We start from the raw sequence: 26557 nt of genomic DNA, 5'->3' as shown, positions 1-26557 counted from the left end.
TCTCCAGCACCACAGGAACACATTATACAGAGTGAAGTAAGCCAGAAAGATAAAGACCATTACAGTATACTAACACATATATATGGAATTTAGAAAGATGGTAATGATAACCCTATATGCAAAACAGAAAAAGAGACACAGATGTATAGAACAGACTTTTGGACTCTGTGGGAGAAGGCAAGGGTGGGATGTTTCAAGAGAACAGCATCGAAACATGTGTATTATCAAGGGTGAAACAGATCACCAGCCCAGGTTGGATGCATGAGACAAGTGCTCGGACCTGGTGCACTGGGAAGAGCCAAAGGGATCGGGTCGAGAGAGAGGTGGGAGGGGGGATCGGGATGGGGAATACATGTAAATCCATGGCTAATTCATGTCAATGTATGACAAAAACCACTACAATATTGTAATTAGCCTCCAACTAATAAAATTAAATGAAAAAAAAAAAAAAAAAAAGAAAGCATCAGTTCCTTGGCACTCAGCCTCCTTTATGGTCCAACTCTCACATCTGTACACGACTAATGGAAAAACCATAGCTTTGACTAGATGGACCTTTGTCAGTAAAGTGATGTCTCTGCTTTTTAATATGCTGCCTAGGTTTGTCATAGCTTTTCTCTCAAGGAGCAAGCATCTTTTAATGTCATGGCTGTAATCGTCATCCACAGTGTTTTTGAAGCCCAAGAAAATACAGTCTGTCACTGCTTGCATTTTTTCCCCATCTATTTGCCATGAAGTGATGGGACCAGATGCCATGATCTTAGCTTTTTGAAAGCTGAGCTTTGAGTTGGCTTTTTTACACTCCTCTTTCACCTTCATCAAGAGGCTCTTTAGTTCCTCTTTGCTTTCTGCCATTAGGGTGGTGTCATGTGCATATCTGAGGTTATTGATATTGCTCCTGGCAATCTTGATTCCAGCTTGTGGTTCATCCAGCCTGGCATTTCACATGATGTACTCTGCATATAAGTTGAATAAGCAGGGTGACAATATACAGCCTTGATGTACTTCTTTCCCAAGTTTGAACCAGTCCATTGTTCTGTGTCTGGTTCTAATTGTTGTTTCTTGACCTTCATACAGGTTTCTCAGGAGGCTGGTAAGGTGGTATGGAACTACCATCTTTTTAAGAATTTTCCAGTTTGTTGTGATCTATAGAGTCAAAGGCTTTAGTGTGGTCAATGAAGGAGATGTTTTTCTGGAATTCTCTTCCTTTTTCTATGATCCAATGGATGTTGGTAATTTGATCTCTGGTTCCCCTGCCTTTTCTAAATCCAGCTTGTACATCGGAAAGTTCTTAGTTTATGTATTGTTGAAGCCTAGCTTGAAGGATTTTGAGCATTACCTTGCATATGAAATGAGAGCAAAAGATAAAAATGTTATATATCAAAATGCTATATATCAAAACATATGTGTGTGTGTTAGTCGCTCAGTTGTGTCCAACTCTTTGCAACCCCATGGACTGTAGCCCACCAGGCTTCTCTGTCCATGGAATTCTCCAGGCAAGAATACTGGAGTGGGTTGCCACACCCTTCTCCAGGGCATCTTCCTGATCGAGGGATCAAACCCAAGTCTCCCACATTGCAAGCAGATTCTTTACCATATAGGTTAATGTTAAAGCTTTGATGAGAAGAAACTTTAGAGCCAAAAGTACTTATATGATTAAATCAGAATAAATAGAGATAAACAAACTAGGTATTGGCTGAATATGTTAGAACCAACACAACAATAAGATAAACAATAAAAGTAGAAGAGGGACTCCAACTTGAATGAAGCTTGAGGGCATTATGCAAAGTGAAATTAGCCAATTACAAAATGACGAATCCTGTATGATTCCACTTCTGTAAGGTACCAAGAATAATCAAATTTATAGAAACAGAGAGTAGAATTGTGGTTGCCAGGGTTGGGGGGATGGGTTGGGAGGATTGGAAATGGGGAATTAGTGTTTAATGCATAGAGATCAGTTTTGCAAAATGAAAAGAGTTCTGGAGATGGATGGTGGTGATGGTTTTACAAAAATGTGAATTAATGCCACCAAACAATATATTTAAAGATGGTAAGTCATATGTTATACTTCACAATTAAAAATAGATATAGCTTAAAAAAAAATAGAGGATTGACTTCAAGTTAATAGAGGACTGACTTTAAATATGTAGTAATCAAGACAGCATGGTATTAACAAAAGAATAGACAAATAGATCAGGATAGAGAACCCAGATGGAAGCCAAATGTGAGAATAAAGAGCCTAGAAGTAGACTCATATAAATATAGTCAACTGACCCTTGATAAATAGCAAAAGCAATTCAGTGGGGAAAGAATAATTTTTTTCAACAAATAATGCTGGAGCAACTGAACATCCACATATAAAAAAAATACATCTAGACACAGAATAAGTATATACTATTCAAAAAATTAACTCAAAATCACAGACCTAGCTTTAAAACAAAATTATATAACTTCTGAGAGATGACAAAAGAAAATCTAAACGACCTTGGGTATGGAGATGACTTTAGATACAACAGGAAAGGCACGGTCTACAAAATAAATAAATAATAAACTAGACTTCATTTAAATGCAAAACTTCTGCTCTTTGAAAGACAATATCAAGAGACTGAAAAGACAAGTCACAGATGGGGAGAAAATATTTGAAAAAGACATATTTGATAAAAGATTGCTATCCAATATATATTCAATACAAAAAACTTATAAAACCCAACAGTGAGAAAGCAAATAACCTAAATTTAAAATGGGCCAAGGACTTTATCAAACACCTCATCAAAGAAGATGGCAAATAAGCATATGAAGAGATGCAATCAGGGAAATTAAAGCTAAAACCACAATGAGATACTGAGACAGGTGGGGACATGGGACCCTTTGCTGTAGTGCTGCAATGCTTGCTCCTGGACAAACCTCTCCTCCAGTAATAAAATACAAGGAAACTATATGGAACTAAAAATAACCGTGCACATGTGCAGTGGGGAAAACTGTGGACAAAAAGATACAAAAAGACCAAAAAATCCCTACTGTCACTTCTGAAGAGCCAGGAGCAAAAACGGGGTATTGGGAGAAAAAGCAGGGTACTAAGCATGCCCCCGGAGAAGGAAATGGCAACCCACTCCAGTGTTCTTGCCTGGAGAATCCCAGAGACGGGGGAGCCTGATGGACTGCCGTCTATGGGGTCGCACAGAGTCGGACACGACTGAAGTGACTTAGCAGCAGCAAGCGTGCCCCCAGCACTCAACACCACCAGAGGGGTGGGCAAACCACCTAAGCCACCCCTCCAGCCAGATCCTTGGACACACTCCTACCCTCAGTGCATATGAAGAACAAGCTCACCTCCCTCCTCAGGGAGCAAGCAAGTAAGAACTGGTTTGTACTTGCTCCCTGCTGCTGCTTCAGGAACCCCAATAGAACCTTGTCTGAATTTCTTTTCTGGCCTCTAGTCAATTGCTATTGATGGGGGAACACCAAGAACCCTGTTCAATATCAATACCATATATATCTATTAGATGGCCAAAATCTGGATGACGGACCCACCAAATACTGTCAAGGAAGAGAAGAAATAGGAACTGTCTTTCATTACCAGTGGGAATGCAAAATGGTATGGCCACTTTGGAAGATGATTTCTTTCAAAACTAAATGTCCTCTTAATGTACAATTCAGTAATTGCACCACTTGATATTTACTGGAGTTCTATAAAAGGAGCTGAAAACTTATTTCCAGGCAAAAATCTGCATATGGTTGTTTATAGCATCTTTATTAATGACTGCCAAAACTTGGAAGCAACCAAGTCCTTCAGTAGGTAAATGGGTAAACTATGGTATGATAAGCTCTGATATTAAAAAATAAAATCCACATGCAAATGAAGTAAATGATAATTAGAAAAGGAGCAAGGATTGGTATGAAATAAATGATACAGACAATGGACTGTCAGTGCTTAAAAAAATGAGCTATCAAGCCATGAAAAGACACCGGGGAACCTTAAATACATATTAAGTGAAAGAAGCCAATCTGAAAAGGCTACATACTGTGTGATTTCAACTATATGACATTCGAGAAAAGGCAAAACTATGCAGACAAGATCAATCATTGCCAAGGGCTGGGAGTGGGGAATGAGTAGATGGGAATATAGAGGATTTTTAGGGCAGTGAAACTACTCTGAATGATACTATAATGGTGGGCACATGTTTTTATACATTTGTCCAAACTCACAGAATGCACAGCACCAAGAGTGAACCCTCCTGTAAACTATGGACTTTGGGTGTTAACCATGTGTCAGTTTAACAAGTCTTCATCATACAGGAGATTAGGCATGTGGGGGGCATGGGAAATCTCTGTACCTTCCTCATTTTTTCTGTGGTTCTATGATCTGCTTTAAAAAATAATGCCTTAAATATAAAAATACAAAAATAAGAGTAGAGGAGAACTGAAATAATAAAAGCCAAAGCAGATATTTAAGAATTTCAAAATACAACAGCAAATTTGTTGATGGGTAGTATTTATCAGAAGGAAGATCTGCAGAAATCTAGCACAGCAAAGAAAGAGGTTGACAATAATGTTTCAGCAGGAAAAAAAATTAGGAAAGAATGTAAGTGAGAGACTGGAGAAACAGATTAGAAAGGGTGAAGAACTGGGCAGAATGAGAGAATGTTTTGCATTCCTGTGATTCCCAAAGTGAGATGCGCTACAGACACAGCAAAATTCGACCACAAGAGTTCATAAAGCCCGACTGCAGACAGTCCTCTCCCCATCACACGATAAGCTTCAATATTAAAAAGTCAAACCCACACTCAAAATAAGTAAGTGATAGTTTAAAAAGGAGCCAGGAGCAGTGAGGTCAGGTCTAGGAAGGATTGGGCCAGAAAGAATGAAGCAATGAGGGAACAGAATTTATTATCTGAGAAAAGGATTACTTCCGGGAGTCAGAGCTTCAAGAAAGCTTGTGGTCAAAGCTTTGGTGGGTTTGTTCTCCAACTAACTGTGGTCACAGTGGTGACATGACCAGTCGCATCGCACACATCCCCACTGCCTGGCCTGGTTTGACCTTCTGGCTCTTGCTGTCAAATGAAGCTTCAGTCCTGGCCCCAGAGCCTTGATGTGACTCCCACCTGTACTGTCTGCTGTCCCAGGAAAGGTCAGGTAAGCCAGGGGGCAACAGGGGATAAAATCAGGTCAGGTATCCAAACTAATGAATAAGTCTAAGGTTTCAGTGTCTGAAAATATAGAAAAATAAAACCCTTAGTGAGCCAAATCAGTGAAAACAAAAGGATTGTACATACTTAGAAATGAAAAATGGAGACATTATCATGAACATAAAATTTAAATCCTAAGTTCCCATATTGTAAAACTATGTAGATATACTGAAAATGGAGTAAAATTAATTTTATAAAAAAAAAAAAAATATGTTCCAAAATTGACTTCAGAAATGCCCCAGGACCTAACATGCCCAGTGGGAGAAATGCAGAAGCACTCCAGCGTATGCGCAGACAGCTCCCCACTCTGGTGAGACATTTGACACTTAAGTAGATGATTCTAAAACCCAGTAAATGATTGCAGAATATACAGCAATCTTTGGTTTCTTTTTGTTTTGCACACAAGAACAAGCTGCAGAATGATTCATCTTCTATATGAAATTGATAGCAAAAACCGTAAGTAGAGATTGTCTCAGGAACATAGTAGTAGATTGGTCTGAAGCAATCCATTAAAATACCATGTCCTACAAGAGCAAAGGGAAACCCTTCTAATCATCTCCATGGATACTGAGAAGGTTGTGAGAAAAAAAAAAAAAAAACAACCCAGCATCTATATTTGCCCCAGAAAGCCTTAACACTTTGAGAATACACAGATACTGTTTATTATAAGGAAAATACATGCCTTCATTCAAGTTAAATGGTGGGACATTAAACCATTCTATTGATGTCAGGAATAAGACAGGTATGCTGCCTGAATCACTATTCTTTAATACTGTTCTCAATGCAGCTGGCTAAGAGAAAGAAATAAGGGAAATTGGTGGAAAGGGGGAGGCAAAAGAAAACCTTAGAAACAGTAAGAAATTACAATTAGGGTATTTGATTATAACACTGATATACAAAATCAACTACTATCCTATATATCTGGTGAGAATACAAAATATAAAAAATTATTCCATTGAAAATGGTAGCCAAATGATAAAATATCTAGAAATAGACAATAACAAATTCATAGGATCTATCTGAACAAAACCATAGACTCTATGAGTGACATGAGATTTGAATATAAGTTGGATGGCAGCATTCTTGGATAGGAAAACAATCTATAAATTCACTGTGGCCCCATTTGTTAAGAAAGTTATGTGTGTGTGTATGAGAAAGAGAGTTAAAGGGAAAGAGAGAGGCCAGTATTATGAGGAGCCTTGACCTGAAAATATTTATATTAATATGAATATTTTATATTAATAGGAATGAAGCCTCAGAAATTAAAGGAATTCATAGGGAGATAAATCAATAAAACAGAAGTAGATTCAAACACTTTGAGGAATTTAGTTTACAAATAAGGTGGCATTTGAACAAAGGGGGAAAAAACTATATAATTTTATACCAGAATGCACTGTTATATATTTTGCTAGCACAACTTACTAACCATTTAGAGGGGAAAAAAAAAATCACATCTTTATCTTCATTTCCTGCAATAAATGAATTCCTGGGAGTTAAGAGTAGGTAAAGATAAACAGATGAAACCATAAGGATTTAGAAGAAAATATGAGTAAATTTCTTTATAATCTCAGAATGGGAAAGGTCTTTTAGAACTGGAAATAAATTCCAGGATCTAAAATGGAAAATAAGGATAAATTGACAACATAAAACTTTAAATTTTATGTATGTGACAATAAATAAGAAAATCAATAGAGAACCTCAAAAGACAAAAATATTTTCAAGACATGAGACAGAAAAATTTCAAAATATACGTCCAAATTAACTAGGAAAAAGCCAAAACTGTGTAAGGACATAAATTTACCAAAAAGTGACCAGAAAACATTTGAAAAGATGTTCAGCTTCACTCCTAATAACGTGAACTAAGTCAGAATAATATTGTAATATTATTCTTCACTAGACTGGAATAAAAGCTGTTTGAGAAAACTGAGAAATTGATCATTTCATTATACTCTTGATAAGTGTAACCAAAGATAAATTTTTGAAGAATCATCTGACAATAATTGACAAAAGTGTTAAATAGACATAATCTTAAATTCAGCAACTCCATTTTCAAGTTCCAATCGATATCAAGATACAGTCACAAAAGTATGACATGATATAAGTACAAGGATGCTAATTCTAGATCTGTGTATAAAAATAAAGACAGGAAATATTCTATAGGTTCACTAATAAAAGACTAATCAAAGAAATTAATAGTGCACAGGGACAATGGAAGGTTAAGCAGCTATTAAGAATGAGGTAGATCCTTATGTGTTGTTATGGAAAGATCTCTTAACATCAAATGAAAAAAGCAAAGTGCAGGGTGCTGTGCACAGCACAGGTTCTAGAAATGGACAGAAAAGGAGGTTCTCTCTCCACGTCCCCTTTCTCCCTCCTCAGTCTCTCTCCTTTCGTTCCTTTCTGGAAATGCCCATCCCTCCCCAGAAGCTCACTGGTGGTCCCCTATGAGGAGATAAGGCAGGGGTGGTGGTGGGGGCACTTATTTTCAGCCCTTCATACTTGTCTTTCTACATGTGCATCTTTTCTTATTACTACTTTTTAAATCACGGAGTAGTTATTTGCATGGTCAAAATCCAAACTCTGTTAGCCTTTTTATGTTTTTCTGTATAAAATACAAAACCAAAAAGGTTTTTTAATTAAAGCAAAATGTAGTAGGGCTCAACTTGGAATAGCAATAAGAAATGAAGTACACTCTTTATATATCAAAACACTTCTAGTTGTTTCTAAAGACACTTTAATAGAAAAAAAATGTGCATTTTTCATCCACTCCATATAGAATGAGTGCACTCTGAGGACAACCCTGCTCCAAACGGCATAATGCTGGAATGCCCTTATTTATCAACTTTCTTACTGTAAACCAGGTACCTTTTCTGAAGTTTCTCACATGCACATGTTATCACACACATAGACACAGAGAGCAGGCATGCACCTCCCTCTTCCTCAGTGCACACAAATCCGGCCAGAAGTGAGTGAGCTAAATGGCTGGAGAAGGGCATGCAATTTCTTTTGCTTGAAAAATCAAATCTTCCCTCATAACGTAGCCATTTCGGAGGTTAGAAGCAAATTAAAGATCCCCAGGAGCTCAGACATTTTCGGCAGTTTTGAGCTCTGTGAGTTTACTAAATGAAATGACAGAACAGGACAGGCTGTCTTGTCCTGTGTCTTCCTCTGATCACATTCAACAGTAACGATGGGAGAAGCAAAGTGACGATTGTCAGGTAGAAAATCTAAGTAGAGAACTGCGTCACCACTTGGATTTAAAAGAAAGCCCCCTTGTTTTCAAAACACAAGCTTACAGTGAATCTGCTCATTCAGCCAGCTCTCTGGGCTGAAGCCGGGGTGCATAAGCTGAGCCCTGCCAAACCAGAACCGGAGTTAATGGGAATGCAGCCACTGCTAGTCTATCAGCCTCTCCTGCTAACCACCACTTGCCTGCCATTCAGGAAAGCCATCAGCCACACCACTCCTTCCCCAGTTCCTGCAACACAGGGAGCCAAAAAAGGCCCAAGTCCCTGCCTTTTAGACCTGACACAAGGAGAAAATGCATGGAATACTCTGGTGACTTTATGTTGTGCATTTGTTTGGATCCACAAATTTTATAAGGCTAACCAACTCCAATATATGTGAAACATTTAATACACTGTTAAAAAAATAGATGGTTTAATTTAGCATCAGCTATTATTACATTGGGTGGTAATTCTAATAGAATTCTACTTGTCCTCTGGGTTTTGGAGAATAGAACAGATTCACTCAACCACCTGGTGCCTAGGGGCAGCAAAGGAAGCTTGAGAATATTTGGGATCTACAGAAATCCCCCTGACTGAGTCTGGTCCCAGTTTAGAATCAACACACACCTGTGTCCATCCTGATTCCCAAGAGAGTAAGTTGGCAAAAATCAGGCTGGCAAAAGCGTAATTTACAAGATCAAATATTACTGTCTCTTTTTAAAAATGCAGACATAACATAGAGGTGTTTATCAACTGTCTTTGGTAGAGAAAATTGAAGTCTGAATTGAAGAAAAACGAGTAGTTGGGTTTTACGTTTTAGTTTAGTTTGTTTCATCAATCATCTGATGGGTTTACTGAGTGTGGTTTATTGTGATTAACTTCAATCTAGGTTCGTACACAGGCAAAAGCAGGTATGAATTTTCATGTAGGCCCTCATGACAAGTGACATGCAGGCATGCAAACCCGCTGTCCAGGCCTCCCCTGGCTGTCAGTCCTGAGCTACCCCAACCTCTGAAGAGCTCACCAGGCAATGTGGGATGGACAAAACTATCCTCGGGGGTCCTGCTGACCATAAGAACTAACCAACTCCAAGGATATCAAATGGCCCACTAAAGAGGGGTAAACTGAAATGTGCTGAGATCCCATTACTGAAAGTAACAAGGAAACTGAAACTGACATGACAGCAATGGGGTACATATGTGTCTTTTGGGGTTTAATGCTGCTGTGGCATCAGCCATCCCAAGTTCTCTTTAAGCCATCATCATCATGTATCTGTGTACGTCCTACACGCTGGGAGCCAGGGCTGGGTCAAGCAAAGTCTTTGGACACAGCTTCAACGAAGTTGGGTGCCGACATCAGGATGCCGATGGTGCAGAGGATGGTGAAGACAGAGAAGGCCATGAGACACAGGCGGTCCACCACACAGGCCGCGAACTTCCACTCACTGCACACGGCCTCACTCTCATCCTGGCAGCGGAAGCGGTGGGCGATGTAGCGTACCTCCTCCAGGATCTTGGCCAGATCCGGGTCCCCCTCAGAGGGCTGGCCACCATGCAGCAGGTGCTCGTCATGAGTGGGGGAGCAGGCCACGCGGCCGCACACGACCCCTGAGTCAGGGGTGGGTGCGCAGTGCATGCTGTCCAGACCGCGGAAGCCAATGTACAGCAGGTTGCCATTGGTGGCTGGTGGTCCCGCCACTGCGCTCATCTCCACGCTGGCCAGGCTGCAGCGGCGCTGCTTGTGCTGGCAGGCTGGCCGCACCTTGTCCTCCCCCGGCCTCTTCATGCGAAGGAACCAGGCGCACCAGTTCAGGAGGATGACTCTGGTCTGCGGAGACAGCACAGTCTTAGAGGTGCTGGGCAGAGCCCACGGCTGATCCTGACAGCAAGGGGGACACACTGTAATACCTGCTAGCCTTCGTGGGGGTGGACCCTAGGGGTGACAGGTCACCACACCTTCCCAGGCGAGTTTATACAGGCAAGCAGTGCCAACGGGGTATGATGGTTCAATCAATTGCGAGGTGATGATAAAGCAACACAGAAAATCACCCTGGGAAGCAGCTATGGGTACAGTGCCATCTCAGGGAAGACAGCCTGTGTGGGTGAAGAGGGTTGTCTTCTAAAGGGATCCCTGAGCTGGGGAACAGAGCATTTTACATCTGGAACTAGGGATCGTCATCTTCAGCTCTGTATGAGGCACCCCAGTGTGCAGCAGCAAATTCATAAAGGCGCCCCTGGAGATGTTAAGTTTTAAGGGGCAACCCTGTGACACTTGAGACACCGTGTGCATCCCTAGCCTGAAGCAGTCCAGACTGTTACATTAGATCACTGAATTCCTTGCATGATATCCTACCCTTGCAAAGCAGATTTTGGAACTTGTCCTGGTAAAAAGCAAGTGCCAAGAAAGTCATCGTGGAACAGACGAGCAGGGGAGCATGCTCCAAGGTGTGAGGTTTGCTGTGCCGACAGGTGCTAAGCTGTCAGGGCATAAGTACTTAGTCAGTTGTTTTGACCTGTTTTATTTATAGAACCATTAAGTATTCCTTCTGTCTTAGATGCTCTCTGGAAAAAAACAGAACCCTGACTCATGAAAGGTGCTGTGAACCATGGCAGCTTAGGAACCTCTAACCTAATCCATTAGGCTGCAGTGAAGACTGAATGAGATGATACAAGACAAACTGCTGTGGAAAGTCTGAAGCTGGGGTTGGCAGACTTTCTTTAAAGGGCCAGATGGTAAATATTTTAGCTCTGCTGATAGAGTGCAAAATGAGCCCAAATCCTTTGTGTTTATGGCTGATACACACACACATATATATGCACTGTGTGTGTGTATGTATGTATGTAAATATATAAATCACTTTACACCAGAAACTAACACAGCACTGTAAATCAACTATACTTGAATAAAATAAATTTTAAAAAAAGAATCTTAGGCTCAAAGAGATGAATAAACTGGCTCAAGGTCAGTGAGCCTGAGTCACCTTATGTGTTCTGACTTCCACAGACTCATCCATAAAAAGGTCTGTCTGTTGGGTTCTCTGCAAACCCTGGTGACTTTAGCCCAACCCCCACTGGGAAGGCACCAGAAAGCCAGAGCCAGAACTCAAGGAAGCACATGGGGTCATGAATGTGCCCAAACCCAGACTCAGCGGTGCAGGGAGAGCTGAGCCTCAGATCCAGGGCTTTGCCTGCCACACACGTGGGGGTCTGCGCATCTCCTGGGGCACAGCTCAAGCTAAACTATTTTGAATTTTATGGCTTGAATCATTAGCTTTCAAGGCTAAAGCATCTCAGAAGATGAGATTATCCTTTTGGCACTTCTCAGTCTGTGCTTGTGACCTCTTCTGTTAGGTTATGGTTTTGTTTCTGGCTGTGCAAATGTCACATAATGCCACCGCACCAGCAGTGTTTTCTTCATGGCAACAGATTATAATGAAAGCCCCTTGGAGGTTGTTTATGTTTCAAAAACACATAGAAAGAAAGTAAAAAAATGCAGTGTGTTATATAAAATGAAAGAGAAATACACATTTCATATTTGCTTTGCACCATTGCTTTAACATGTTCTCGTGCTGAGAGGTGAATAATCAACATATACTCTAATTCAGATTTCTCTGGAACAGTAAAATGCTACCAGGTCATTAAAAATGGTTTTATAACTCACTGCCTTAACTTCCTTCTCTGTACAACAGTCAAAACAGAAAAAATAAGAATATGTGTTTATATTTTGGCATCTGCATAAACACTGGAAGGAAAAAGAAATTAATTGAAATGGTTATCAACTGGTGGTGGTAGTAGGGGTAGGAATGGGAGCAGAATTTTATTTATAACTCTTTGATTTTGACTTCTGATACTTGTAAATCTTATTTCAAACAGATGGGTGGATATAGACAAGAAAGTCTTTCAAGGTTCTAAGTCAGAAGAGAATGTAGATGAATGTACACAAATATGTCTCAGCTTTTTTTTTTTTTTCATTTTTGAGGGGTGGGGAGTGGAACTTCTCAAAACAAGCCTGCAGACTGTGGTGATATGACCTGTGTGAGAGGTTGTACCATTTTGGGGAGTCCATTGCTGATACCATGAGAGAGTTATCAAGTATAAGAACTTGCTGTGGAAAAGAATTCAAGGGCAGTCATTCTGTGAAGCCAATTTCTTTAAAAAAGAAAAAAAAAAAGGTCTTTCTTAAGTTAACTTTTGTGTAACTGTAAATTATTGTGCAATGGATACTTTTAGAAGGCCCAGGAACTCCCTGCTCCTGGAGATTTAAGGAAATGCATTTTACATCTTGCAGCTGCATTCAGTTCTAAACTGACTCTGAGTTTGGACTCAAGATTATGGGTCAGCAAAGACAAGGTTGTTTTGGCACGAGAGGGCTTCTTTAGCTCCCAGTGGTCCCTAAGCCTTGCTCTCTGGATGGGAAGACTGGAAGGTATGTGGGGCCCCAGAAACAAGTGGGGTGAAAGTTTGGGGGACAGCTCTGCTCTGGCTGGGGCTTTGGACACATCATCACATGAGGTGGGAAAAGTCCAGGCCCTGCTCAGCCTCCAACCAAGGTTTGCCAAGTGTTAAGCAAGAGTGGGTATAGTGTTTAGGACACTGGACTTCCATGGAGCACAGCTGTGGCTTGGGAAACATCAGAACACATCACAAGGCATCAGTGCTGGGAAACATGGGACCATGTGGCCTGACCTGGGCTACGATGACAAATGTTTATTTTCCATCCATTTCCTTTTATCACATCCCCCTTCACCACTGTTAACCTTTATTTTATAGACTTTTGGTTAAATGACTTTCCTATATGTCTTGTGATAAAAGAAAGTTTCATATCTTGAGATACAGGGAAGTCATTCTGGCTTATGCATGAGTTAACCTGAATTTTATGCTAACTAAAATAGCCTACGGCCTATCAAACATACATTGTATATCTGCTTTAATTATTAAAGGAAAGGGCACACTGACCCAAAGTAAAGTATGTCCATGATAAAAATAAAAGATTAAACACCTCTCTTCCTGGGATGTCAGTGCTAGTCCTCTGATGATAAGACTCCCTTCTCAGGCACCAAGGCCATGCTGAATCAATGTGTACAAGCTGATCTGTTTTTTTTACCTTGAAGAAATGTAACCTCGGCTTGTTTAACGTTCTTTGTTCTGACAAGATATAAAACTGTGCTGAAAACCCTGCTTCTCCAGAGTAGTTTCTTAGTCATCTGGGAAGCTGGTTTCCAGGCTAGCCCTCAGTTTGACTCAAATAAAATTCCTTTCTATTCTTCTTATTGTTAATTGATTATTTTGTAGACAACTGAATGTATATATGTACACTGCTCACTCTCTTACTCTTTTCACTCCTCATTCTGTTTTGAAGCTCTAACCACAGCTGTGTGTTCATCTTCTGTGTTACTTCTAACGCTGTATGTGCAGAAAGAAAGTTTAGAAACACTGTTCAGTGAAATGTGCAAAGTGGTGGCCTAAGCCCATTTCTGAGACGTCAGGTTGTAAGGACAGCCCTGAGGGACCCTGACAGCACTCACCCTACTCCCCTGGATGCAGAGATATGCAGACATGTGAGGAACTGCAGCTTTTTGTTTCGCAATCCAAGTTTTTTTGGGGATTTTTAAAAATAGATAAGTCATCCTCAGAGCCCCCTCTGGGGAATGCACCCTGACCTCTCTTCTGGTGGAGTTGCTGGGGAGGAACTCACCCACTTGGGCATCTTGCCACCATCAGGGTCGTGGTGGTGGTACTGTAGCACGATCACCGTGACAACCACAGAGAGGCCCACGATGATCATGGTGCTGGCGAAGTACTGGGCTGCAGAGAGCGCAGATGCAGGGGTGTTACCACAGCACAGTGCGGGGAACCCAGACGGTGGCGTCCTGACCACCAGGGGCTGGGGAGTGAGGCCCAAGAGCAGAGCGTGACCTCTTCCAGGCCTGCAGCCCACAGCCCAGAGAGGCCAGCCCGCAGCATACAGACCTACCTCCTCCAGTACTGGTGAGCAGCCTCACCAGCTGATTGAACTTTTGGGAACCCTGACTGCTTCTTTTGGTGAAAGTTAAGTGCACCTCACAGGACGGTGATAAGGTTGTCTGATAAGGAAGCATCATTGTTAGAACTGAAACCACTGGGACACAGAGGAGGTGGTCATGACAGTTATGACTGCAGGCCATGGGCAGGCTGCAGACGTCTAGCAAGGGCAGATCTGGGTGCCACCGAGCTGTCTTTTCAGGCCTGGAGAATGGCTCTACTTACTGTAGGCTCTGGCTCCATCAACCCAGAGCCATGGGCATGGGGAGTGCCAGCTGGCCAGTCTGAAGAAGAGGTCAGCCGCAGTGTCCTTTCAGGCTGAGAACATCAGCTTCAGCTTTGATGGGTAAAGATGTGTTTCTCTACCTCGGCCCAGGTGAGAAGCAGCATGGCGCTCCCTCCTGGTACACTGGTTATCATCTGTGAGCCTAGATGGCCACATAGCCTCTCTGGGCCTAAGTTTCTTTACTGTATAACAGGGACAGAAATGCCTTCTCTGCAGGGTTGGTGCAGAGATTAACAATTTTATGGGCCAAGGGTATAGTAAAAAGTTGGCATAGGTGGGCATTATTTAACTGTCAACTATGATTATTAAACCTTCAGTGTGGAGGAGGGATAAATTAGGAGGTTGAGATTAACATATACACTACTATATGTAAAATAGATAACCAATAAGGACCTACTGTATAGTACAGGGAACTCTACTCAACATTTTGTAATAACCTATAAGGGAAAATAATCTGAAAATATATATATAAAAGAATACACACACACACACACACACACACATATATAACACTGAACCACTGTGCTGTATGCCTCAAACCAACAAGATACTGTAAATCAATTATACTTCAAAAACTAAAAAGGGATTACAAGCATGGATTCAAGTGCAAAAAGAGTATTAAAAATAATGAAACAAAAATATGTATGATCAATGCTTCCTTAAATAAGCAAAATAATAAATTATCCTAACATAAATGCAAATAAATAGATAAACCTTCATTGTGGCTACCCACCAAGGGGCTGAGATCTTAAACAGACATCCTTGTACAAGGCTAAGTATGTGGCCCTACACTTGGTTAAAAATACCTCCTACTCTCCAGGCAGGCAGGAACTCACTGCTTTCCCATGGAGACCAAGAGGAACATACAAGGAGCTACTGGAGGAGGACATTTGAGACTTGACATCAGCATCAGGGACCTCTGGGAAGGGGAGGGAAGGGGACCAAACCATGACTGTTATGGGCTGCATACTGTGTTCCCCTAAAATTTGTATGTTGAAGTTCTAAATGACAAGTACCTTAGAATGTGACTGTGTTTGAAGAGAAGGCCTTCAAAGAGGAGATTAATTAAAGTGAGATTGTTAGTGTGGTACCTGGTCCAATCTGGCTGGTGTCCTTATAAAAAGGGGAAATTTGGGTACTCAAAGGGGCACAGAGATGTGAAGACACAGAGGAAAGACCATGTCGGGGAACAGCAGAGGGTACCTGTCTGCAAGACGAGGAGGGAGACCTCAGCAGAAACCAACCCTGCTGGCCCTTTAATCTTGGACTCACAGCCTCCAAAACCGGGAACAAATCAATTTCTCCTGTGTAAGCCACCCAGTCTGTGGGCTTTTATTGTGGCAGCCTTAGCAGACTCATACAGTGACCTACAGCAATCCAGGGTGACTGGATCCCACAGCTGAAATCTCGACAACAGAGGTCTAAGGCCAACAGCTGTCCTTCTTCTAGAAGGCCTTCCAGGAGGCCATTCCATTCTTCTAGATGTGGGCTCGGCGCCGAGCCTGTGGGTTCATCAGACATCAGGGCCTGCTGACTGCCTGGTTCAGGGTGGTTTCTGCTGCAGGTCTCTACTAAAAGTGAAAGGACAGGGTCAGAATGTCAGGTTGAAGTATCCTTGCTTCTGGAATGGTTCTGGGAAAAACATGACACCCACAGAGGCTCTTTATACCTATAGGCTCTCTGGTCAAATATTACGGATCCAGGAAGCTCCAATAAGAAGGGCCTTGGCTTCTGGATTTGTGAAGTGAAGCCTGAGGGTATCAATGTAAGGGACCCCTATTCCTACTTACCCCTGGTTAACTACACAGGACTGACAGTGTATAAACTGCTTTCCTCTTTCTGACCTCCACCATCAAGTGGGAGTGGGGACTCTCATCAAACCTAATATCTACTGGCAGAATGTTTGCTTCCTGTCCTCACAACTGGCTTGGAGGTCTGGTTCCCTGACCAGGAACTGAACCTTCACTGCAATAGCCAGGGTATTGGGTCCTAACCTCTGGGCCACCGAGCACCCCCGCTCTGCATGTTCCTGCTTATTCCAGTTCAGTCCAGTCCAGCGAGGTGCATAGCAACAGGTGATGCTGCCTCCTGTGTTTGTTCTCTCTCCCTGGGCAGATCATACACCTGCCTTTGTGTGTGGTTTGTTTTCTCTCTCTATCCCCTTTGCTGGACCAGTCCCTGCTTAACCTACATCACACTCACATGACTGACTGTCTCCCTAATCACAGAGCTAATCAGTAAATACCTACAGGCTTTTCCCCCACAGCCAGTTAGTGACTGTTTAAATCTTTAGATGAGAATGGCTCCTGATTCATAATTTAACAAATGGAAGACCTCTGCACCTTGAAGGTACTCAGCCCAAGGGGCTAAGAGGGCTGTGCCCCTTTGCTGGTTTCCCTGGTAACCAATAGGCCAATCTGACTTCAATTCCCTTAGGTAACTGGTGGGGTGTCACTCCATGACCCTTTTGCTTCAGACGTGTAAGATCTCCCATCTATAAAACCATTGGTGTCTCTGGGCTCTTTCTTCTGCCTAAAGTCTGGGCAAGTACAGGGTTGGCAGGCCTGTGGGGTATAGCCCAACATGTGGCTAAAATATATTTGTCCTGTTCACCTTCTCTCACAAGCTTTAACTTTCTACAGAGATGTCAAGGTATCTCGGGAAACAACAGCTAAGAGTTAAAGTGTGACAATGAATTTGTGGAAAAACAGTGACTCAAACTAAAATAATGAATCTCTGATGGTAAAAATCTCTGGCTCCATAACAAGTGTGTGGAGAGGTGCATTGTGGGAGGAAAGGGGGCATTTCTGCATCTTAAGGCCAAATCACAAAGCTGGACTCCCTGTCTCCTTCTGTGTGCCCAGGTAAGCAGAGGCCATGAGTCAACTCTGAGTAATTAAAGCAAGTCATCCCTTCACAGCAGAAAGAGGTGGTGTGCAGCTCTCCAGGGTCCTGGAGGACACGTTTCTGCTCTCTGCCTATGCTGGGAAATCCCAGGCACTGTCTAAGCCCAGGTCTTTAGAGGAGCCGGATGCTTGCTTACCTATTAAGGGCACTGAATCAGAGGTCGCAGGCATGATCTCAGCTACCAGCAGCATGAAGACGGTGAGGGAGAGTAAAACTGTGATCCCTGAAACAGAGACATACACTGATCCCTGAGACAAAAGAATGTAAGGCCTGAACTCCAGGCAACCTGAGATTCAAAGGAGGTATGAGGGTGGTAGCTGTAACATTCCCAACACCAAATGGAATCCTGGTTTTCTATATTCACAGGAATGGGCATTTTTCTGAGGACTGTTTGAGTCATTTACCAGAATTCCAGAGAAATCCCTGGGGAGACAAACTGGGAAGCCAGAACTTAGAACAACTCAAAATAAATCATTGACTTCAGCACACATATCTCTCCTTTTATTATTAATACATTAGTATCTAGAGGTAATTTCCAAGCAGCAGGAAAACCAAGAGATACAGTTGAAAGACATGGCTTCTGGTCTTGACTTTGCTACTTACTAGCTGTGCGACCTTGGATAAGTCATTTATGTGCCCAAGCTGAGCCCTATGAATAAAAATATCACCTGCTGTATCAATAAACAATAGATGTTGCAGCCATCAAGCCATCACATTGCAGACTCCCAGATGGTGCACCCTGAGGACATTCAGGATGAGAAAACACAGGATACTGGCCTCGGAGAGCTGAAGTATACATCACAGGAATGATTTCAGTGAACCCAGACTCTTTGCATCTTCCCAAGCATAGAAAAACACTAAATTTATTAACTTGAGAAGTCTGGTTTTTAAATAGCAATCTTTTGATGTTTCGACTACTCCATCTGTGGTAAAAACTCCTATATATATATATATATATATATATATATATATATATGTATATATCCTAGTTTCTTCCTTACCTCTTTGGAGCAGTCCCTCAGAGCTATCTGGGATGTTATACCCCAAGCCTGAAGTCCTTAGAAAGTCCACCAAATAAAACATAACTTCACTTTTTGGTTGAGCTTTGTAGTCAGAAAGTTGACTACAGTAGTCAGACACTGGTAGTCAGAAGTTATGGGTTTCAGAATGATTTCTATGTGTATCAAACAGAATCTTTAGTAACTCTTTGAGATATTGAGGAACTTATTTCACCAATCTAAATCATAGTTTTCTTATCTTCCTATTGGAGGATGGTAAGGAATTACACTGTGTGTGGCAATATAGAAATACAAGCTGATACTATATTAAACTAAACTGTGATCTGTCCACAACATATTCCAGCTGGCTGCCACCAAGGGGTGGGCAGGGGTGTCAAGAGGGGAAAGGCACAGGCCACTCAGGGAAGAACTGGTCCTTCTCTTGGCATCCCCATCCTCTCTGCAGGATCAGAGGAGCTTGTGGAATCTCAGGAGGGCCGGGCCACCCTACACAGGGGGCTGGTGTGGTGTCAGGGAGTCACCCTGGGCTGGGATGTACTGAGCAGACCCTGGGTATCTCTGCACTGGGCCCCTGACTGCCACCCTCAAAGCAGGCCCCTCCCATCCCAGCTCAGACCCAGTACTCACCCAGGGAGATTTTCTCCCCAGAGTCTGCAGGGAGTAAGAAGACGAGGAGGGCCAGGGCAGAGATGAGCACACAGGGGATGAGCAGGTTGAGGCCATAGTAGAGAGTCCTGCGGCGGATGGTGACTGTGAAGGTCACGTCTGGGTAGGGTTCTTTGCAGCACTCGTAGAACTTCTCACTCCGCTTGCCCAAGATCCCTTCATTTCCGGGGGGCGGGGGAGGCGGGGAGAGGAAGGAACCACCATTGAAATAATGGGATCCCGTTGGTTTTAAGGGACTATAACACACATACAGAGGCATGGAATTTGCTAAGTGCAGAAAACTGGCTGTTTGAATAAATGCTTTAGTTTTAATATACATTTATTTAAGGGTACCTTAGTGATATTTGAACAAACTGCAGATTTTTTTGAGGGGGACTGCAGATTATATGATCTTTTTAGTTTTTGTCACTTTATTTAACTGAAGGATAATTGCTTTACAGAATTTTGTTGTTTTATGTCAAACATCAACAATAATCAACCAGAGGTACACCCATGTCCCCTTCTTCCCGAACCTCCCTCCCATCCCCCTCCCCATCCTACCCTTCTAGATTGTCACAGAGCCCTTGTTTGAGTTCCCTGAGTCATGTAGCAAATTCCTATTAGCTATCTATTTTATGTATGGTATTGTAAATTTCCATGTTACTCTCTCCATACATCTCACCCTCTCCCTCCTCCCCTCCCCCCATGTCCATAGGTCTGTTCTCTATGGCTGTTTCTCCATTGCTGCCCTTAAAATTAATTCATTAGTGCCATCTTTCTAGAATCCATATATATGCATAAGTATATGATATTTATATTTCTCTTTCTGACTTACATCACTCTGTATAATAGGCTCTAGGTTCGTCCACCTCATTAGAACTGACTCAAATGCATTCCTTTTTACAGCTGAGTAGTACTCCACTGTATATATGTACCATAGCTTCTTGATTCATTCATCTGTCAATGGATATCTAGGTTGCTTCCATGCTCTAGCTATTGTAAATAGGGCTGCAATGAACAATGGGGTACATGTGTCTTTTTCAATCTTGGTTTCTTCAGGGTATATGTCTAGAAGTGGGAATGCTGGGTCATATGGTGGTTTTATTTCTAGTTTTTTAAGGAATCTTCATAGTGTCTTCCATAGTGGCTGTATTAATTTACATTCCTACCAGCAATGCAAGAGGGTTCCCTTTCTTCATGCCCTCTCCAGCCATTTATTGTTTGTAGACTATTTGATGATGGCCATTTTGACTGATGTGAGGTGGTATCTCGCTGTAGTTTTGATTTGCATTTCTCTAATAATGAGCGATATTGAGCATCCTTTCATGTGTTACCCATCTTTATGTCTTCTTTGGAGAAATGTCTATTTAGGTCTTTTTCCCACTTTCTGACTGGATTGTTTGTTTTTCTGGTATTGAGTTGTATGAGCTGCTTGTATATTTTGGAAATTAATCCTTTGTCAGTTGTTTCCTTTGCTATTACTTTCTCCCACTCTGAGGGCTGTCTTTTCACCTTGTTTGTAGTTTCATTTGGTGTGCAAATGTTTCTAAGTTTAATTTAGTCCCACTTGTTTATTTTTGTTTTTATTTCCATTACTCTAGGAGGTGGGTCATAGAAGATCTTGCTTTAATTTATGGCAATGAGTGTTCTGCCTATGTTTTCTTCTAAGTGTTTTATAGCTTCTGGTCTTACATTTAGGTCTTTGATCCACTTTGAGCTTATCTTTGTGTATGGCATTAGGAAGTGTTCTAATTTCATTCTTTTACAAGTAGCTGTCCAATTTTCCCAGCACCACTTACTGAAGAGGCTATCTTTGCCCCGTTGTATATTCTTGCTTCCTTTATAAAAAAATGAGGTACCCATAGGTGTGTGGGTTTATCTCTGGGCTAGCTTGTTCCATTGGTCTCTATTTCTGTTTTGTGCCAGTACCAAACTGTCTTGATGACTGTAGCTTTGTAGTATAATCTGAAGTCAGCAAGGTTGATTCCTCGAGCTCCATTCCTCTTTCTCAAGACTGCTTTGGCTATTTAGGGTCTTGTGTTTCCATATGAATTGTGAAATTTTTGGCTCTAGTTCTGTGAAAAAATGCCATTAGTAATTTGATAGGGATCACACTGAATCTGTAGATTGTGTTTGGTAGTATTGTCATTTTCACAATATTGATTCTTCCTACCTAGGAACATGGACCATCTCTCTATCTGTTTATGTTGCCTTTGATTTATTTCATCAGTGTCTTATAATTTTCCATATACAGTTCTATGTTTCCTTAGGTAGGTTTATCCTCAGATATTTTATTCTTTTGGTTGCAATGGTGAATGGGATTGATTCCTTAATTTTTCTTTTGGATTTTTCATTGTTAGTATACAGGAATGTTAAGTGATTTCTGTGTATTGACCTTGCATCTCGTGACTTTGCTGAATTCACTGATTAGCTCTAGTAATATTCTGATAGTTTCTTTAGCGTTTTCTATGTACAGTATCATGCCATCTGCAAACAGTGAGAGTTTTACTTCTTCTTTTCCAATCTGGATTCTTTTTATTTATTCTTTTTCTTCTCTGATTCTCATAGCGAGGACTTCCAAAACTATGTTGAATAACAGTGGTGAGAGTGGACACCCTTGTCTTGTTCCTGATCTTAGAGGGAATGCTTTTAGTTTTTCACCACTGAGAATAGTGTTTGTTGTGGGCTTATCATATATGGCCTTTACTATGTTGAGGTAGGTTCCTTCTATGTCCATTTTTTTGAAGTGCTTTTTAATCATAAATGGATGCTGAATATTACTGAAGGCTTTTTATGCATCTATTGAATGATCATATGGTTTTTTATCTTTCAACTTGTTAATACGGTATATCACATTGATTGATTTGTGTATATTGAAGAATCCTTGCATCCCTGAAATAAACCGACTTGATCATGGTGCATCAGCTTTTTAATGTGTTGTTGAATTCTGTTTGCTAAAACTTTGTTGAGGATTTTTGCATCTATGTTCATCAGTGATACTGGTCTGTATTTTCTTTTTTTGTGTTGTCTTTGTCTGGTTTTGGTATCGGGGTGATTGTGGCCTCGTAGAATGAGTTTGGAAATGTTCCTTCCTCTGTAATTTTTTGGAAGAGTTTCAGAAAAATAGTCATTAGCTCTTCTCTGAATGTTTGACAGAATTTTCCTATCAAGTCATCTTGCCTTGGGCCTTAGTTCTTTGGGGAGATTTTTGATCACAGTTTTGATTTCAGCATTTTTAATTGGCTTCTTCATAATATCTATTTCTTCTTGGTTCAGTCTTGGGAAGTTGAACTTTTCTAAGAATCTGTCCATTTCCTCTATCTTGTCCATTTTATTAGCATGTGTAGTTGCTCATAATATTCTCTTATGATCCTTTGTATTTCTGTGTTATCTGTTGTAAACTCTTCTTTTCCATTTCTAATTTTATTTTTCTCCCTTTGTTTCTTCACAAGTCTGGCTAGTGGTCTGTTAATTTTATTTATCTTCTCAAAGAACCAGCTTTTAGTTTTATTAATCTTTGTTACGTTTCCTACATTTCTTTTTCATTTATTTCTGCTCTGATCTTTATGATTTCTTTCCTTCCATTGACTTTGGGGTTTTTTTTTCTTCTTTTTCCAGCTGCTTTAGATGTAGAGTTAGGTTGTCTGTTTGATGCTTTTCTTATTTGGACTTGTAGGACTGTATTGCTATAAACTTCCCTCTTAGAACTGCTTTTGCTAAATCCCATCGTGTTTTCATTGTCATTAGTTTCTAGGAATCTTTTGATTTCCCTTCTTCTTTCTTCAGTAACCTCTTTGTTATTTGGTAATGTATTATTTAATCTCCATGAGTTTGTGTTTTTTTTGCAGTTTTTTTTTTTCCTGCAGTTGATATCTAGTCTCATAGCATTGTTGTCAAAAAAAATGCTTGATATGATTTCAATTTTCTTAAATTTACTGAGGCTTGATTTGCAGCCCAAGATGTGGTCTATCCTGGAGAATGGTCTATGTGCACTTGAGAAGAAAATGTATTCTTTCTTTATTTTGATGGAAAGCCCTGAAGATATCAATTAGGTCCATTTGGTCTAATGTTTCATTTAAGGTTTGTGTTTCCTTATTGATTCCCTTTTGATGATCTGTCCATTGGTACAAGAGAGGGTGTTAAAGTCCCCTACTAGTATTGTGTTACTCTCAATTTCCCCTTATACCTGTTAGTGTTTGCCTTATGTACTGAGGTGCTCCTATGTTGGGTGCATAAATATTTACAATTGCAATGTCTTCTTGGATTGATCCCTTGATCATTATGTAGTATCCTTTATCTCATAATATTCTTTATTTTAAAGCCTATTTTGTCTGAAATAACGATTGCCACTCTGGCTTTCTTTTGATTTCCATTTGCATGGAATATCTTTTTCCATCCTTTTACTTTCAGTCTGTATGTGTCTCAAGGTCTGAAGTGGGTCTCTTGTAGGCAGTATATATATGGGTCTTGCTTTTGTATCCATTCAGTCAGTCTGTATCTTTTGGCTGGTGCATTTAACCCAGTTACATTTAAGGTAATTACTGATATATCTATTCCTATTGTGGAGAAAGAAATGGCAACCCACTCCAGGATTCTTGCCTTGGAAATTCCATGGACAGAGAAGGCTGGCAGACTGTACTCCATGGAATCACAAAGAATCAGATGCAACTGAGTGACTAAACAGCATATTCTTATTGGTAACTATCCTAATCATTTGAGGTTTGTTTTTGTAGTTTTTTCCTTTCTCTTGTGCTTACTGACTATGTAAGTCCTTTTAGTATTTGTTGTAAGGCTGGTTTGGTGGTGCTAAATTCTCTTAACTTTTGCTTGTCTGTGAAGCTTTTGATTTATTCATCAATTTTGAATGAGATTTTTGTCAGGTATAGTAATATTGACTGTAGATTTTTGTTCCTTCAGTACTTTAAATATATCCTTCCATTCCCTTCTGGTCTGCAGAGTTTCTGCTGAAAGATCCACTGTTAATCGTATGGGTTTTCCCTTGTGTGTTAATTATTGCCTTTCCCTTGCTGCTTTTAATATTCTTTGTGCTTAATCTCTGGTAGCTTGATTAATATGTGTCTTGATGCGCTTCTTTTTGGGTTTATCCCATAAGGGACTCTCTGCACTTGTTCGACTTGACTATTTTCTTTTCCATGGTGGGGAAGTTTTCAACTATCAGTTCAGTTCAGTTTAGTCGCTCAGTCGTATCTGACTCTTTGCGACCCCATGAACCACAGCACACCAGGCCTCCCTGTCCATCACCAACTCCCGGAGTCCACCCAAACCCATGTTCATCAAGTCGGTGATGCCATCCAACCATCTCATCCTCTGTTGTCCCCTTCTCCTCCTGCCCTCAATCTTTCCCAGCATCAGGGTCTTTTCAAATGAGTCAGCTCTTCACAATCAGGTGGCCAAAGTACTGGAGTTTCAGCTTCAACATTAGTCCTTCCAATGAACACCCAGGACTGATCTCCTTTAGGATGGACTATAATTTCTTCAAAAATGTTCTCAGTGCCTTTCTTTTCTTCTTCTTCTTCCTCTGGGACCCCTATAACTCAAATGTTGGTGCATTTAATATTTTCCCAAAGGTCTCTGAGGCTATCCTCAATTCCTTTAATTCTTTTTCCTTTATTCTGCTCTTCAGCAGTTATTTCCACCATTCTATCTTCCAGCTCACTTATTCATTCTTCTGCCTCAGTTATTCTGCTAGTGGTTCCTTCTGGAGTATTTTTAATTTCAGTAATTGTGTTATTCATCTCTATTTGCTTATTCTTAATTTCTTCTATGTCTTTGGTGATTGTATTAACTGTGTTAATTGTATCTTGCATTTTCTCCATTCCATTTTCAAGTCTTTGGAGCATCTTTACTATCCTTATTCTGAATTCTCTTTCAGGCAGACTGCTTACTTCTTCTTCACTGATTTGGCCTTGTGAGTTTCTACCTTGTTCTTTCATTTGTGCTGTATTTTTCTGTCTTTTCATTTTTTTTTTCTAACTTGCTCCACTTGAGGTCTCCTTTTCTCAGGCTTTAGGGTTGTATTCCTTCTTCCTTTTGGTTTTTGCCCTTTGAGGGAAAAGCTGATTGAGTAATTTGTGTTGACTTCTTGTTAGGGGTGACTTGTGCCTGTTCTAGTGGGAGGAGACCAAGCAGATCAGGCAGGTAATTACAGAAATATTGGAACATATACACACACTACCACACACATAGTTATAACCAAAGTATTCTAAAGAAGAGTACAGGAGATTGACTTGGTGAGCAGGGGAAAACAAAAGTGATATTGACCAATTAAAAGCAGAGCTAACTAATGCTCAATCTGGAAAACTGGGCCTGAGCAGAGTACCAACTGAAGAATATAGCAAAGAGAACTCAACAATTTAACTTACTTGGTGAAAAAAGAAAGTGTGTAGGAAAAAATGGAAAAGAGAAAAAGAGAAAAATAAAAAAAAGAGAAGGGAGAGAAAAGACAAAAGGAAGGGGTGGAAAAGAGGGTTAAAAAGAGAGAGAAGAGAAAAAATAGAAAAGCAAAGATAAATGGTTGTATGTGAAAAAGATTTATGTACATTCAGGAATAGCTACAGCTGGTAAAGAACTATAAAGAAATGCAGTTGAATATATAAAAAACAAAATCAGAAACATCACTAAAAGGAAAAAAAGGTAAAAAAGAAAAAAAATCTTAAAATGATTTTTTTTTAAATGAGAATAACAAAGAGGAAAAGCACACTTCTTTTCCAGGTGTGGAAAACCACAGCACCACAAAAGGCTAATGTGAAGGTAGAAATAGGCAGGGGGAATAAACAGTGTGATTTATAAGAAAAATAAAGTTCTCAAGGTCATAGTTCTTCTTGGTTGTGGAGTCTGCTCCCATAGATGGGGTTGGATTAGTGTCCTGTGTTTACCTGGTTGGGGGTGCTTGTGCCTGTGTTCTGGTTGATGGAGCTGGATTTCATCTCTCTGAAGGGTGGTGCAGTGTCCAATAGTAGGTTTTGGGGTGTCTATGGGTTTAATATGTCCTTGGGCAGTACTTCTGGCTTTCACAGTGTTAGACATGTCTATTTCTGCAACAGTGTCAAAGTGGCCCTCTCAACATAGCTTCACTGCTGAACTGGCAGATTTTTTTATGTATTTGAATTACACATGCTACTGACTGAATGTGTCCCCCCAAAGTTCACATGCTGAAATCCTAACCTCCATAGTGATGGTTGTTTGGAGGTGAGGGCTTTAGGTGGTGATTAAGTTATAGAGGGAGCCTCAAGAATGGGATTAGTGCTCT

The 26557-nt window shown here is 40.8% G+C and overlaps 1 protein-coding gene across 2 annotated transcripts in view; it reads right to left on the bottom strand.

Annotated features, from left to right (window-relative positions):
• Positions 1-5821: 5821 nt before the first annotated feature.
• The window catches only part of LOC110143088 (neuronal acetylcholine receptor subunit alpha-7), a 149883-nt gene continuing 129147 nt past the window's right edge, over positions 5822-26557 (bottom strand). For both annotated transcript variants that reach the window (XM_070477662.1, XM_020902628.2), the window contains exons 7-10: positions 19270-19464; positions 17760-17846; positions 14105-14214; positions 5822-10237 (exon numbers count right to left, since the gene is read on the bottom strand). In XM_070477662.1, the coding sequence (XP_070333763.1) occupies positions 9719-10237; positions 14105-14214; positions 17760-17846; positions 19270-19464 (911 nt within the window). In that variant the 3' untranslated portion in view covers positions 5822-9718. The remainder of the gene's footprint in view (positions 10238-14104; positions 14215-17759; positions 17847-19269; positions 19465-26557) is intronic.

This window comes from Odocoileus virginianus, chromosome 16 (assembly GCF_023699985.2).
Source record: "Odocoileus virginianus isolate 20LAN1187 ecotype Illinois chromosome 16, Ovbor_1.2, whole genome shotgun sequence".
NCBI lineage: Eukaryota > Metazoa > Chordata > Mammalia > Artiodactyla > Cervidae > Odocoileus > Odocoileus virginianus.
Note: the sequence above shows the minus strand (reverse complement) of the source record. Positions and strands in the feature narration are given on the sequence as shown.